Raw genomic sequence first — 14,887 nt, 5'->3', positions numbered from 1 at the left:
AACGGCCGCCCGCCGCCAGCGCCCCAACCCCGGGAACGCTCCCGGCCAATCAGCGCGCGGCAGCCGCTGACAGGCAGAAGCCGGCGGAATGCAGCGCCTATAGGTAAAACAGGGACGGGAACGACCACCGTGTCCCGCCCCCGCCGCTAGGCTCTTTAATTGGCTACTTCTCCTCCCGGCTGCCCAATCAGAGAGTGCTTTCTAAAAGCAAGCCGAGCCTATCAGAGAGGTGCTTCTTCTTCTCCCCCTGGCAGTTTGAAACCGTCACGCCGGGAGCGGCTGTTGCCCCGCAGGTGAGAGGCGGCGGGGACGGGACGGGAGAGGAGGGGGTGCCGTGCCGTGCCGTGCCGTGCCGTGCCGTGCCGTGCCCGGCGCTCTCCACCACGCCCGCACGCCGAGCTTTGCACAGCCGTGCTGGGCCCCCGTCCTCCGAGGGGACAGTCCTCGGCCCCCGTGGGCACCCGCCGTTAGCGCCGACCCCCTCTGCCGTCCCCGGGTAGCTGGGCCGGTTACTTTAAAGATCCTGTCTCTAAAAAAAAAAATCCTTCTCCTGTTCATAGATGAAGCCGTATTTCCTCCTGTCTGCCCACCCGTGCGGCTGCCCAGCTGTGCCACCCGGGGGTGTGTGACACACACACACCCCCCCCCCGTTATTTGGCCCCTTTTCGCTAGCCGACATAATAGTGGTCGCCGCAGTATCACCCGTGCAGACATCAGCGGAGAGTGCAGAGCTGCTGGAGTAAGAAGCTTGACGTGGATTTGAGCAGCGTTACTTCGTATTTGCAAACGGGTACAGTTAAGGGGAAAGGTGTGTGCTGACTCTACTGGGAGAAGGAATAGTTTCCATTTTCTGATGTAGACTCCCCTGATCTGAGTGTAACAGTATTAAATTATTTGAAAAGCATCAGTCAAAACAAATCCAAAAACATAAAATACTGAGCAGGGCTCAAGCAATGTAAAATTAAATATAAGAACAGCCATGCTAGATCAGACCAAAGATCTTTATAATTCTGCATCTGGTTCCTAAAAGTAGCTCTATAACCACTGGAGTGGTATATTTATGGTTTGGAAGAAGTTACTGCTGTTATCAGGAGCCTTGCTTTGATGAACTCAGATATATGTGTTGGCAGCTGCTTGAGGGAGATTGGAAGAACATGCTAAGCGTAATGATGCTTCTGTCACTACTTTCCCACCATCCAGTGATTTGCAGCATCAGAACTTACTGACTCTGAGGTGGTGTCTTACTTAATACCCCTTGAGAGATTTTTCTTTTAGAAACTTACCCAGTCTTTTTCTTGATCTTAATGTGTGCTCGCTGAGATCAAAGCAGATAACTTGGTCTCAGCATGAAGTGGCAGTGATGTCTGCAAACAAAAGCTTCAAAGAAGCATATTTATCTTAATTTATCATAGTAATCTAACCAGTTTTTCTGTACTTAAGCAGATTTCTAGTATTCTAGGTTTGCTGGAATTTTTCATTCATTACTGAATTTTAAGCTTGAAATAACAGTTATTGTTCAACTTAGTAGAGACCCTAAACACACTGTAGTGCAAAGACCAGAACTCTGTAGACCTCACGTGCAGTTTAAAAGGAGAAGGAAAAAAAAAGACAGACCAATTTATAGTGTGAGAATATGGTCTGATTTATGATCTAATTGTAAATTCAGTTTGGTATTGGCAAAAGTGTACAAAAAAGTAAGGAAACTGGCTAGTTTGATCAGCAAGTGGCTTTTGATGGTCAGGGTTCTTCACACAGATGGGAGGATAAGCAAACTGGTTGTTGGAAAACCGTACTCATGAGCAGTACAGGCTAGCAACTTGGGCTGAGTGGAAGGAAATAAAAATTGATAGGTATGGTGGGGATAGCTTATGAAGGGTCTTGAAAGTAAAGATAAGCAGCTTATGTTTGAGAGAGAAGGAGAGATATTAAAAGGATTCCTGAAAAAGGTTCAGAAGGTCAAAGGACTAACTAAGAAACTGACCTTTGCAGCAGGATTTTGGGTGGATATCTGTATGGAAAGATTGCATTTATCAAGCTCAGGAAAAGGATGTTGCAGTGATAAAAATGTAAGATTATACCCTGAATAAGTGCCAAGGCCTGTCCATGTCATACAGCTGCAGGGTTTAAAGTTATCTTTGCTACTAAGAATTGGCATTTTCACTTGTTGGTTCATTTTATGAAGTGAACTGTTACAGACTAGCTGTTTATAAAGTCCAAAGTTCTTTCAGTGTTTCTATTTCAAATACCTGCTGTTATGGGTGTTTGATTTTGTAAAATACAGTCCAGCTAAAACGTGACTTTTTCGGGAAACTTTTTTCCCATGGGTCAGAAGCTCGGGGAATTAGCTTGGCAGAAGCTGAATGTGGAAAAGTCTTACCTGTGGCAGAGATTTTATAGTGCAGGAAAAATCAGTATCTAGAATAACTCAAAGAATAAAAAGACAGTTAACTTCCATCTGTATTCCTGCATAGAGAATTATGAGATTACTACATTTTTTGACATTTTGAAAAAAGATGATGATGCTTAAGGGGAGGATATGTCCTGCCATTTTAGTGACAGTACGACTAGCAATTTAAAAATAACATTTCTGTCAGAAAATGCATCTGTTTAAAAAAAACCATTATGATTGACACTCTTAAATGTCTCTTTAAAAATAAATGTTTCTTTGCATAATTGTTTGCTATACAGTACAGGCAGCCAGTTCCTTTAGCTATTTATGTTGGTCTTTCTTCCATGCATACTCTCTGCTGACAACTCCCTTGCTTGAATGTGTCTGATCATGGCTTTTCACACACATCAGACTATATTGTTCTGCCCTTCATTCATTAACCTTCCCCTTTCTTAATAATTGGCTCCCACTCAGTTTTTTAATTCCTTTCGTTTCCCCTTGTCCCATATCGTTTAGAGTTCTTTTCCCCATATCCTCTCAAGTTTTCTAGCGAGAGCTTCAGTTTTGCACTGAAGGGGTTTTGAAAAGCTGCAGTAGATTAAAAAGAAAAAAAATCTTTTAGAAAGTCCTCAAGTTTCTTATCAGTTCTGCAACATCACTGTTTCCCAGATATTCAAGAATACCTCACTACCTTGCTTAGAAATTGCTGGAATGATTGACGTTACCTAGAGCTAAGAAGGAATTGCCTGGCCTTTCAATATCTGGTCATCTTCCTGGGCCTATAAGGTGACAACTGAAGCGGAGTAGAAGGTGGAGGAAGACTGATGTTGACCACTATGAAGAAGCTTCAAGGTGTTAGTCAGGGCATCGTGTCAACTTGGACTGTGGTTGAGGTAGTTCCAGGAGAAAAAAGTCACAGTGGAGCTTAGAGATTCCCAAGAGATGTCACTCTGTAGGAATTTTGTACTGAAACAGGCTAAGAAGCTCCAAAATAATACAGTGTGAATAAGATAGAGGGACTGACACAGACATGTAACTGTGAACTGAGGCTTCTCTCACTCTTTATATGTCTATTTCTTTTTTCTCCAGCAATGTATTTTAATTACTCTTATATTTAATGTAAAATTTTATTTTATGTAACATGAAGCATTAGGTATGACAAACTTATTCAGTTAACTTAGAACAATAGACAATTTTTAATTTGTTGCTTTTGAGTCTTCTGTTGTTTTATTCAGAATCCTTTGAAGTCAGTGGAAGTCTTTTCATGGTTTTGAGTATGGGTTGAATCAGGCAATTAAATACCTTCCAGTCTATACTCATAACATTGTATATGTAATACAGACACTACACAATAACATCACACACCTTCAGATTAGCAACGAAATGGGAATTGAAGTAGTTAATACAGCAGACTTTGTCTTGCTAGAAAAAATACAGGCAAACATAGAGCAAACCTGTTAGAATTAAAAAGTGAAGTTCAGTTTCTACTGTTTTATAGACTAACTTTGTGCGGAATGTCATCAGATGAGGAGAAAAGCACAAGTTCTGTTTTGCCAAAAGACTCAGTTTGTGGCAGTTCTGTTTCTTCAGATCTTCAGGTAGGAAAGAAGCAACCTCATTTGATTCTCTATGACAGCTTTTTGTTTTTTTCTTTGTGGCAAAGGATAATTATGAGGAAATGTTGCAAATAACTCATGCATCCTTTTTATATTTTTGGTGCATGGGAAAATAATATAAATGTTAGTGAAAGGAAGCAAATTAGACAAGTAAAATTCAAGAGTAAAAAAAATCTTCACTTGGATTTCTCTTCTGTGCATTTCACAAGAAATTTCAATATATGGGAGAAGTTTCATATAACCTTAGCAAACTGATTACTGACAGCTATAAGTAAAATAGTGCAGTTTTCTTTTTTGTGTATGTGTATTACTTTTTATCTGTGTGTTAAGTCTGGTTGAGAAGAGTAAATTTGACACAGTAGGAGAGAAACCGATTATTTCTGAGGGATGAAGCATAGCTATATATTAGGCTTCTTAAACAATATTGTAAGAATTTTTTTTTTTATGGATTTTTTTCCCTTGGAGTAGGGTTGTACCTAAGTTGGTGACTCAAAAGAAACACTATTTTTTTTCCTGCGTCAAATGTGCCAAGATATACTGGAACTTTGAGGGTGGGGTTTTTGTGCTTTACAGTGCTCAGCATTCTTTTGAGAGGATGTGAAGGTATTGGATAAAGTCTTTATCCTATTGTCTTGAAAGAGGTTGAGTTTCATCATTTATTAATTGGCTATTGCAGTTTGGGTAGTATTTTTTCCTTTGATGGGATTCTATCCAAAACAAGCTACTTTTGCACTAATAATTTTTGCTATTTGCCATGTAGGAATGTGTCCCTACTTTTGTCACCCAAAAAACAATGGGTGCAATGGGTGTGTACAGCTGAAGCACTGTTAAATTAACTTTTTCTTCCTGTGGATTGACTTTGTCCCTTTTAAACTACATGTTTTAGGGGGAATTTTGTTTTCGTGCTTTTTCACACTTATCTTGTGGATAAGATTTCTTAATCTGTATTCATCAAAAATAATTCATCTGTGTTTCCAGTGCCTTTTGTAGTTGGAAAACAGGCTGAAGGTGTTCGATCCACTCTTTTCCTGTTTTTAGTTACTTTGACTGCCATCCAAAGGACAAATTCCATGAAGCATCTATAGATTTTTATTATCCTTTAAGAAGAAGGGGAAAAAAAAACTTCTAAATGCTTTTGTGCCCCTTACAGCACTAATTGTTGAAAGATACCTGAGCTCTTTGTTATTTTGAGATCTCACAGAATCTAAACTGTACTTCTATAGGAAGCTATGGATGTGCATTTAAAGTGGTAGAATACAGTAGTGTGCAAAGTTAGAATATTGTAGGATATTCCTATAAATTTGATATTAAAACATCTCTATGGGCAGAACTTGTAGAGGAAATAAAACATTTCTTTCATCAGACTAAGAAGTCTGCAAATTTTAATATCGAGATTTAATGCCAAGGTTTCCTTGCTCGGATACCTATCTGTGTCTCTTTGTTGAGCTGGTTAACAATAGTGGCTGGTTTTCTGAATATCAGCTTACATATTAAAGGTTCTTATGTATTTGAGGCTTGAGTGCATCAGAATATACTAGACAAGAATTTGCTCATCATTTTTTGGTCTTCACATAGCATGCAATATAAAAAGAACTGGGCTCATATCAAGTTTAAGTAAGTACTTAGTAAAGTTACACAATATGCATGGCCTAACTGCAGATGTGTGTTTTATTTCTTAATGAAGCATGTAGCATTATCTTAGGGCTTGCATGTATTTTCCAGGAATATTATCTAGTTCTTACACACAGTAAGAACATACATTGAAGAATGGTTCCCTGTTAAGTAAAACCAATTTAAGTCACAATCTGAATCTGGATTTACTTTTGAGATCCAGAAGTCTGGATGTAAATAGTTCATTCTCTTGCTCTTTCTTGTTATTACTTTTATTTCCTTTGGGGGTTAAATCTAAAAAATTGATAATTTGTTGATTTGCAACTAACTATAACTTTAACATGGAATGTGATATTTCCTTACCAAAAACATACGCTATGCATACTTGTTTGTAGCCATATAGCTTCATATATGATTACTTGGGCTTTTAATTTTAACATGATACGCTAGCAGACAGGAAATGGAAAGTTGAAAGGAAACTAGAATTCAGTTAAAACACAAAACCTAGCTTCTTAAAATGTTCTCTGATTAGTTGAAACCCACATAAATGTGAGGGTTACATTGAAAGTGTTAAAACATTATGCATTTAAGCTGATTGATTCAACAAAGGCAAGTGCAGGGTCCTGCACCTGGGGAGGAATAACCCCATGCACCAGTACAGGTTGGGGGTTGACCTGCTGGAAAGCAGCTCTGCCGAGAAGGACCTGGGAGTGCTGGTGGACACGAAGTTAAGCATGAGGCAGCAATGTGCCCTTGTGGCCAAGAAGGCCAATGGTATCCTGGGATGCATCAGGAAGAGTGTTGCCAGCAGGTGGAGGGAGGTGATTCTCCCCCTCTACTCAGCCCTGGGGAGGCCACATCTGGAGTACTGCGTCCAGTTCTGGGCTCCCCAGTACAAGAGGGAGGTGGCACTACTGGAGAGAGTCCAGCCAAGGGCTACAAAGATGATTAGGGGACTGGAGCGTCTCTCTTATGAGGAAAGGCTGGGAGAGCTGGACCTGTTTAGCCTGGAGAAGAGAAGGCTGAGAGGAGATCTTATCAACGTGTACAAGTATCTGAAGGGAGGGTGTCGAGAGGATGGGACCAGACTCTTTTCAGTGGTGCCCAGCAACAGGACGCGAGGCAACGGGTACAAACCGAAACACAGACAGTTCCATCTGAACATGAGGAAAAACTTTTTCACTGTGAGGGTGACAGAGCACTGGAAGAGGTTGCCCAGAGAGGTTGTGGAGTCTCCTTCTCTGGAGATATTTTCAAAACGTGCCTGGATGCAATCCTGTGCAATGTACTCTAGGTGACCCTGCTTGAGCAGGGGGGTTGGACTAGATGATCTCCAGAGGTCCCTTCCAACCTCAACCATTCTGTGATTCTGTGATTCAACAAAGTATTACATGTAATTGGTACATTTAAACTGATTGTTTCTGTTCTGACTTCTCCCAGCTTGAACAGGAAAATAATTTTTCAATTCACAATTGGTTTCTGAGCCTTGAGCTCATTAGAATGCTAAACTGAACTAATGAAATAATATTAAGTGAAGGAAAAGCTACTACTGGTGTCCTGGTTTAATACTTTCAAACTAATGTTGTTTTCAAATGTTTTAATTAGTGGCTTTGATCAGTAGGCATTAACTGCTGCTGAAACTTTTTTTTTTATTACTGTTGGAATGGCTTGTATAATGTTTAAGCTGTAATACAGATTGTTCAGTTTCACATTGAACTCTAAATACTTCCATTCTGAAAATCTGTTTAATTAGAAAACTTCAAGAAACCATTAACTTGCTTGGTTTACATTGGCATGTTGTATAAAGCCATATACCAGTTACACTGGTTCATGATTTTTTAAAGGGCAAGCTTTTCTATTAGTTTTATGTACATATCACCACCATAACTATATAACTTAATAAATGTATAATATATGGTGAGAATAACCATGTCTAATCTAAAGAAAATATTGGATAATCAAATGTCTTCTGATGGTTGGCTTTGTAACGCCTCCCAAAGAGGAGAATGTGAAATGTGACTCTCGGCTTAGTAGCATCTTTGTCACAAATATAAAAATACTTTTTTTTTTTTCTTTTTCCTCTGTGGTAACAGTGATGCTCAAAAATAGTATTAGGTGATTCCTCATCTGGAATCTATTTTCATAGCTCATATTTTTTTGAGGTGCATTGTACTATCTAATTCTGGCATCTAGCAAAATCCTCAGCTGTAACTACTATACTGCATCTAGTAGTAAATGGAATGCATTTTAGAACATGAAGTAAGAGAGCAATAAACCATTATAACTGACTTCTAAATATTAAGAAAACAGCTGGCTTTTGCAGTTTTAAGGCAAATTCTTTTAGTTTCAGTTTTTGAGATTATTTTGTATTATGGTGATCTAAAATCATTTCCACTCTTTCCTTCCTCTACTTAAGTTTTGGAAACACAGTCATAGCTTTATAACTATTTGTGCCCATTTTGTGACAGGATGAATATGAAGAGCTGCTTCATTATGCTGTAGTGACTCCAAAGTTTGAACATCATGTCCCAAAGTGGTCAGAACCTGCCTCAGAACTGAGAGCAGGTGACAGGTTTTCAAGTGTAACAGATGATGTCATTCACCATAAGACTCCAGGTAATATGTGAAAAGCTGTGAGTTGAGTTTACAAGAGCAATGATAAAATTTTATTGGTAAGAGTTTTCTAATAGCTTCTGTTTGAAAAGAATGTACAGTTCATGTGTAATACACTTACATTTTGAACAAGAAGAAATTTAGGAAGGTATTACGTTCACTGAAGGTTCTCTCTCTAACATAGCTTTCAGGTGGTAGTATTGATACACTGACAGTTCTTTGTTCTAACCATGGCGTAAAGTGTAAAAGAAATGTTTAAGGTGGTTGGTGTAATAACACAGAAGTTGGGGTCCTCACTTAAAGTATTCTTTATAGAAGTTCAAGAGTTCACGGCTGGTTTTGCTCATACCAGTGCTTCCATGATAGATAAATTTGTGTTTAAAGGATTGTTATTTTGAAGTAAGAATTACCTGAAACGGGCTTCGTGTAATGGCTAATCAAGTCGCTGCATGAATGTCATTCTTACTCTTCTAGTTCAGCTCAGTAGTTCACTCTGTTCTAGTTTTTGTTACTTGGTCTTTAAGAATGTGTAAACTTTGTGTCATGTGATGGATTGTGATGACAAGAGTAACACTGGTGTTTATGGTTATGTATTATTTGCTTTTGTCACTAGCATTTAGCTTGAGGAAGTTCTGTTAATTTTGCTTTAGAAGAAACAGTAAATGATCATACCTGCATTATTTCTTTACTAGGGAATTTAACTTAAAGAATCATGAAGAATTTACCTTAAACTAATTGCTGTTGTTCAGAAGGTCTGTCATTTCATGATGAAAATACTTACTTGCAGTTTTCTGTTACCTATTTTTCTGTATCCTGTCCTTAAGGGAAGTTGGGACCTTGATGCCAGGTCTGTCTCTACTAGTTAGAGGAGAATGGGGTGTAGAAGTGGGTAGACCATTCTACAAATAGAGATTAAGTGTCTTGAAGTGGTATGTATACCTGGTGCTAATTGTCTTCACTGGAGTAAATGCTGTTCCTGGCTGATGCATGCAAGAGTTCTTGGCCATGCTGATGAGAGCTGAGTAACTCTGTGCTAACAGGAAATTACTAGTGCAATTGCAAAGGACAGTGCAGACACTGGCAGAAGTTTATCTCATACTAGAAAGAACCCTGACCAAAAATAAGTACATATTCGAAATTGTGCACTGTTTTCACTAGAATGTACAGCAGCCTTAGTAAGTTATCAGTTGCCATTTAATTAACTCGTGTTAATACGTTATAGCAAAAACTAATCTAGAAATAGTGTTCTTAAAACAGGGAATGTGATTAAAATGAGGAGAGCAGTATTGGTTATGCTCTGTGTGCTTCCCCTTCCACAGTGGGTGCGTGCAGCGGAATCTAGGCACATTCAGGCCCTCCAGTCATTACCTCTCTCCAATACACCATAAGGAGAAAGGTTTTGTCATTTTATCAGCCACTGGAGGAACTTAGTCCCTGTGGACATAGTGTCTGTAACTTCCCCTCTGTGCAGAATTACTGTAGTTGTTTCTCTGAATATCAGACTCCTATAGGAAATGTAGAAGGCATGTTTTTGCCTTCGTTGAAAGCAGGAGAATGGTGGTTTGGGGAGAGAGAATGTTCTGTAATGCAAACAGGATCTGGAATTGGAATGTGAATTATTTTAGAAAAAATTTTGCTAACACAGAAGTTTCAAGAATAGTCTATGGAACTTCTGGTTTATGAATTTCACCCATAGAAGTTTATTAACTTCATCCAGTGTAGTTATGTCCTATGTGGGAAATGTGCCAAGACTGTATAAAAAATGTGATCAGTAGAAGCTGTTGATATTTTGTACTATGGCAGTTACTCCCAAATAGTCAAACATTGTACAAAAAATTCCACTGTAGTAACAGATATTCCTGCGTCTCCTAGAATGGAAGCAGTTAGTTATGGGTTAAAAAACAAACAAACAAAAATTATGATACAAATTGTTTTGATTTGGGGAGAAAAGCATCTTATTTGTTGTATCAGTAGGTCAAGGTAGTGAAAATTGCAGCCTCATAGATTAAACTAAAGATTACTACTAAGCTATCTATGATATCTACAGCCAAAGAATGTCCTGTGGCTAGTAGGTTGCCAGTATTCAAATACAATTGCAAAACTCTAGAATTCTAGAGCAATTCCAAGACAACTGCTGGAAACACTTCTGTGCTTCTAAGAGAAATTTCTCTTAGAAGATGAACAGAACAATTCCAAACTGAACCATTTGGAACAACATTATGGAGCAAGTTTGCTGACGATACAAAACTGGGAGGAGTGGCCGATACGCCAGAGGGCTGTGCTGCCATTCAAAGAGACTTGGACAGGCTGGAGAGGTGGGCAGAGAGGAACCTCATGAAATTCAACAAAGGGAAGTGCAGGGTCCTGCACCTGGGGAGGAATAACCCCATGCAGCAGTACAGGTTGGGGGCTGACCTGCTGGAAAGCAGCTCTGCAGAGAAGGACCTGGGAGTGCTGGTGGACACGAAGTTAAGCATGAGGCAGCAATGTGCCCTTGTGGCCAAGAAGGCCAATGGTATCCTGGGCTGCATCAGAAAGAGTGTTGCCAGCAGGTGGAGGGAGGTGATTCTCCCCCTCTACTCAGCCCTGGGGAGGCCACATCTGGAGTACTGCGTCCAGTTCTGGGCTCCCCAGTACAAGAGGGATGTGGCACTACTGGAGCAAGTCCAGCGAAGGGCCACAAAGATGATTAGGGGACTGGAGCATCTCTCTTATGAGGAAAGGCTGAGAGAGCTGGGCCTGTTTAGCTTGGAGAAGAGAAGGCTGAGAGGAGATCTTATCAACGTGTACAAGTATCTGAAGGGAGGGTGTCGAGAGGATGGGGCCAGACTCTTTTCAGTGGTGCCGAGCGACAGGACGCGAGGCAATGGGCACAAACTGAAACACAGACGCTTCCATCTGAACATGAGGAAAAACTTTTTCACTGTGAGGGTGACAGAGCACTGGAACAGGTTGCCCCGAGAGGTGGTGGAGTCTCCTTCTCTGGAGATATTCAAAATGCGCCTGGATGCAATCCTGTGCAATGTGCTCTAGGTGACCCTGCTTGAGCAGGGGGGTTGGACTAGATGATCTCCAGAGGTCCCTTCCAACCTCAGTGATTCTGTGATTCTGTGATTCTGTGAAATCCCTATTCAGATGTCATCCACAGAGTCCTCTATGCTTATACAAGTGGATCTAGAGTTCTGGCTGATCATATGATTTTTCTTCAGAATTATAAAAGTATACAGCTGAGTTTTGTCATTCAGTTTGAGTGGAACTGTATTTTGTAACAGAATATTTGTGGTGCATGGTGTTGCTCTTCATAAGGAAGATCAGAATCAAAACAGTAGACTACAGCTTTTTGGGATAAGTCATTGTATATATTCCATTTGTGCTCTTCTGTGTCTCAGTACAGAACTTTTTGCCTGCTCTGTCTACTGTTTTTGCTACCTCTGTGAGAGGGGTTGTCTTCTCATGTTTGTTTTGATGCCAAAAATGTAGCTTATCGAGTCTACATTCTGTTTTACTGCTTAAAGCTGCACAGTAGAAGTGAGAGGACAATATTCCTTTCCTTTGATTTTTCTCTTGAAAGATTTGAATAGAGTTATCTTTTAATATACATGGTATTGCCAAATAAGAATAGTCATTTGTAAGCTGTAGTTGCCCTGGCAGCAGGGGAAGTGCTCTTATACTTGATGGTTAATCAAAATTTCTCATTGTTTGTGTATGGCTCATTATATAAGCCAGCTATTTCTCTCAGTTGCAGACACTCATATGTTTGTTATCTTTGCAAAGGGTAGCACATTGCAAAATATAATTTGTCATATTTATTAAATGAAAATTTTGTTTAAAAAAAAAAAAAAAGATGTGCTCTTGATCTCCTGTCAGAGACCGAGGCAAGAAGAATATTTACGTGGCCTCCATCATACTTCTACTAACTACACAGTATTTCAACTTGTAGAGCTTAGCTACTTTATCAAAACATAGGTTTGCTATTCAAAATGTCACTGCCTCCTGTCAGTCTGGGAGGGAGATGTCTTGAAACAGAGTTGCAGATCTGCATGTAATCTCTTTATTGAAAGAAGAGTACATTTATTTCAACTTTAAAAAAGGATCTGACCAAAACATGTCCAACTCTTTTACGGAACCTCCAGTATTGATCAAGGGTGATTGAGTATTTGAGTGGTATTTGTCACAGAGTTTGTTTTGTTTCATTTTTTGAGGTACTGATGACACAAGGCATAGGATGAAAAGTGGAAATGTAGACAAATTCAAGCTCAATATTACACCTCTGATACTGGTAGATCAGCAGGTTGTTTCAAGAGGACAGTTTTAATTTTTTTGTTCAGCTCCTTTCTTTTGGGATTGCTACAAGTTCATATAACAAATCAGGCTCTTTGACATTAGTTCTTTTCCTGTCCTGCTATAATGTTATGGCTGTGTTAAAATACTAAAACATAAATTATCAGGGTATTGTTCTGTAACTTTGTAGGACAAAATGCATGTCTATGCTGTGTATAATGTTAAGACAAAAAGTTCACTCTTCTACAGAAATTTTTTTGTTCTCCACATGGTTTTGGTATTGAGAGGGCAATGGAGTTGCCAATGCTACATGATGCCTTCTCAAATGAAGTTGTGTTTGTGGAGTATCTTTTGGTACTACTTCTTGATTTTTTTTTTTCCATCAATTTTTTAAAAATTGGGTGACTGTTTTCAAGAATTCGACTGCCCTAGTGGTGTACTATGACTGTAGAAGTCCAGTTACTGGTAACCTTTATTTCAGTAAATTTAATGATAAATAATTCACTAAACTTCACTAAAAGCTTCCAGTCAAATATGAAAAATAATTGGAATAAAGCATGCTGTGCTATTCAATCCAATGTCCAGATGCTTTTAAACTTTGAAACCTAAAATATAATTTCCTGTTCTTGTTATCAGTCTGGTTAATTAAATCTGAAAACATTTAAGACTGGAGCAATAAAGTAGCAAAGACGTGGAATGATGACTCATACCCAAACAGTGGGAAAATTTTTTCTCTTCAAGCTCTCAGTCCTTAGTATTGAGCCATTAAACTTCTGAGAGCATTTTAAAAAAATTCTAAAGATTTGAACAAATTACTACCTCCGGCTTAGTCCAATGATAGCAGTTCATGTATGAGGGAAAAAATTGTATAATCTTTCTAACCTTCATCTATTAAAGAGAATAAATGGTTTCTGCAGCATGTTTTGAAGGTCAGAAGAAAGAAGTATTTGGTGCGCTTTTTTTTTTTTTTAATTTCCCTGTAGTGCATAAGGAAATAGGACGTTATTTGTTTCTCGTTTTTATGTCCAGAAATATCTTGACTACTGAATCTCCTAACTGAAGGCATCTTTCAAAGACAAGTTGAGTAGGAGCTACTTGATCTCAATTAAAATGATAGGGGGTCTTTTATTACTAGGAATTTCTTCCCAGCATTCTCAATATCTGTTTCACTAAAACTCTCAATAGTGTTTTTCATTCTGACAAAGAATTGTTAAGTCTTCAACTTCTTCTAAATTTACCTCTTGCTGAGGAAACAATCTGATAATTTAGGGGGAGAGGGGATAGAGGAGGCTATTGGTGAACCGAAAAAGCTTTTTTTTCTCTCCACTTCATGAAAACTGATTAAAATTGTACATTAGGAAAAAGCTGGCCATTCATGCATTTAGGAATTGGAGTGAATGAGAGCCTCAGCTGTATTCTGTTCTGTAGATAATTATGAAGTTCTTAAATATATAAGACTGAGATCCTTTATATACTATAATGCATATATTTTCTTCCCTGAAAATTTTCTCCTTAAAAGGTAGTGTTATAGTACTGTATGCCACTTAATATACCACATACTTATGGTATCAGCAGAAAATGTTAATCCATAGCGTGTATCTGAAGCATAAAACTGCAGATGTTGAAGGTTTACATGTAAAATAGGCATGCAAATATTTTATCTATTCAGTTTAAGCAATAATGTCACAATTTTAACCTTAAAAACTAGGATATTGCTTGATGCAAATTAAAATAGAATTAATACAGATTCCTGAAAAACTCAGCTGACTAGAGACAACCCTGGGGGTCACATGGCACGTTTTCACAAGACCTAATGCTGAATCTGATCAAATTCCAAATAAATTCTTCTTGATTTACTGAATAATTGTATTGTTTCATTTTCTATTAAGAAAGTGCAAAGAAGTCAGAGTTTAGGTGTCAGGTGTTCCTGAAGGCACTTTTAGTATGCTAATATAAAAGGTGCCAAGCAGTTATCATTCAGTATAAATGGAAATCAATATTATAGAATTAGGATACAGCAAATCTCTATTTAAAAAAAAAAAATACCTAATTTTACATCTGAATGCTGCTTCTATGCAAGTCTGTCAGAGCATATTTTCTTAACTTTTTCTGGTTTCGTTAGATATTAGAGGCACACAGAAAAAAGATCAGTAATACTGGGATAACAGGCATCTAGAAAAACAGGTAATTACATGACCTCTGCTCTAAATAAAAATACAGTCTAGAAGTATGTTGGAGTAAATACATGTGGGTATTATTTTAGAAAGTACATTGCATGTACTTTCTTGCATTTATCATATCTGAATGGTTCCATGTCCTTGATAACTTACTGTACCATAACCAAGTGGCATCATGTAATGAAGTAAAAGAGTAGGTG

At 38.5% G+C, this 14,887-nt stretch overlaps 1 protein-coding gene across 4 annotated transcripts in view; it reads left to right on the top strand.

Annotated features, from left to right (window-relative positions):
* The first annotated feature begins 253 nt into the window (after positions 1-253).
* Positions 254-14,887, top strand: part of POC5 (POC5 centriolar protein) — a 30,097-nt gene continuing 15,463 nt past the window's right edge. For 2 of the 4 annotated variants that reach the window (XM_067316356.1, XM_067316354.1), the window contains exons 1-4: positions 254-293; positions 561-808; positions 3,888-3,987; positions 8,085-8,232. In XM_067316356.1, coding sequence (XP_067172457.1) covers positions 3,904-3,987; positions 8,085-8,232 — 232 coding nt within the window. In that variant the 5' untranslated portion in view covers positions 254-293; positions 561-808; positions 3,888-3,903. The remainder of the gene's footprint in view (positions 294-560; positions 809-3,887; positions 3,988-8,084; positions 8,233-14,887) is intronic. The other 2 variants (XM_067316355.1, XM_067316357.1) reach the window with 2 other exon arrangements.

The sequence above is a fragment of the Apteryx mantelli genome, chromosome Z (assembly GCF_036417845.1).
Source record: "Apteryx mantelli isolate bAptMan1 chromosome Z, bAptMan1.hap1, whole genome shotgun sequence".
Lineage (NCBI taxonomy): Eukaryota > Metazoa > Chordata > Aves > Apterygiformes > Apterygidae > Apteryx > Apteryx mantelli.
The sequence above is the reverse complement of the archived record's forward strand: the minus strand, read 5'-3'. Positions and strand labels throughout refer to the sequence as shown.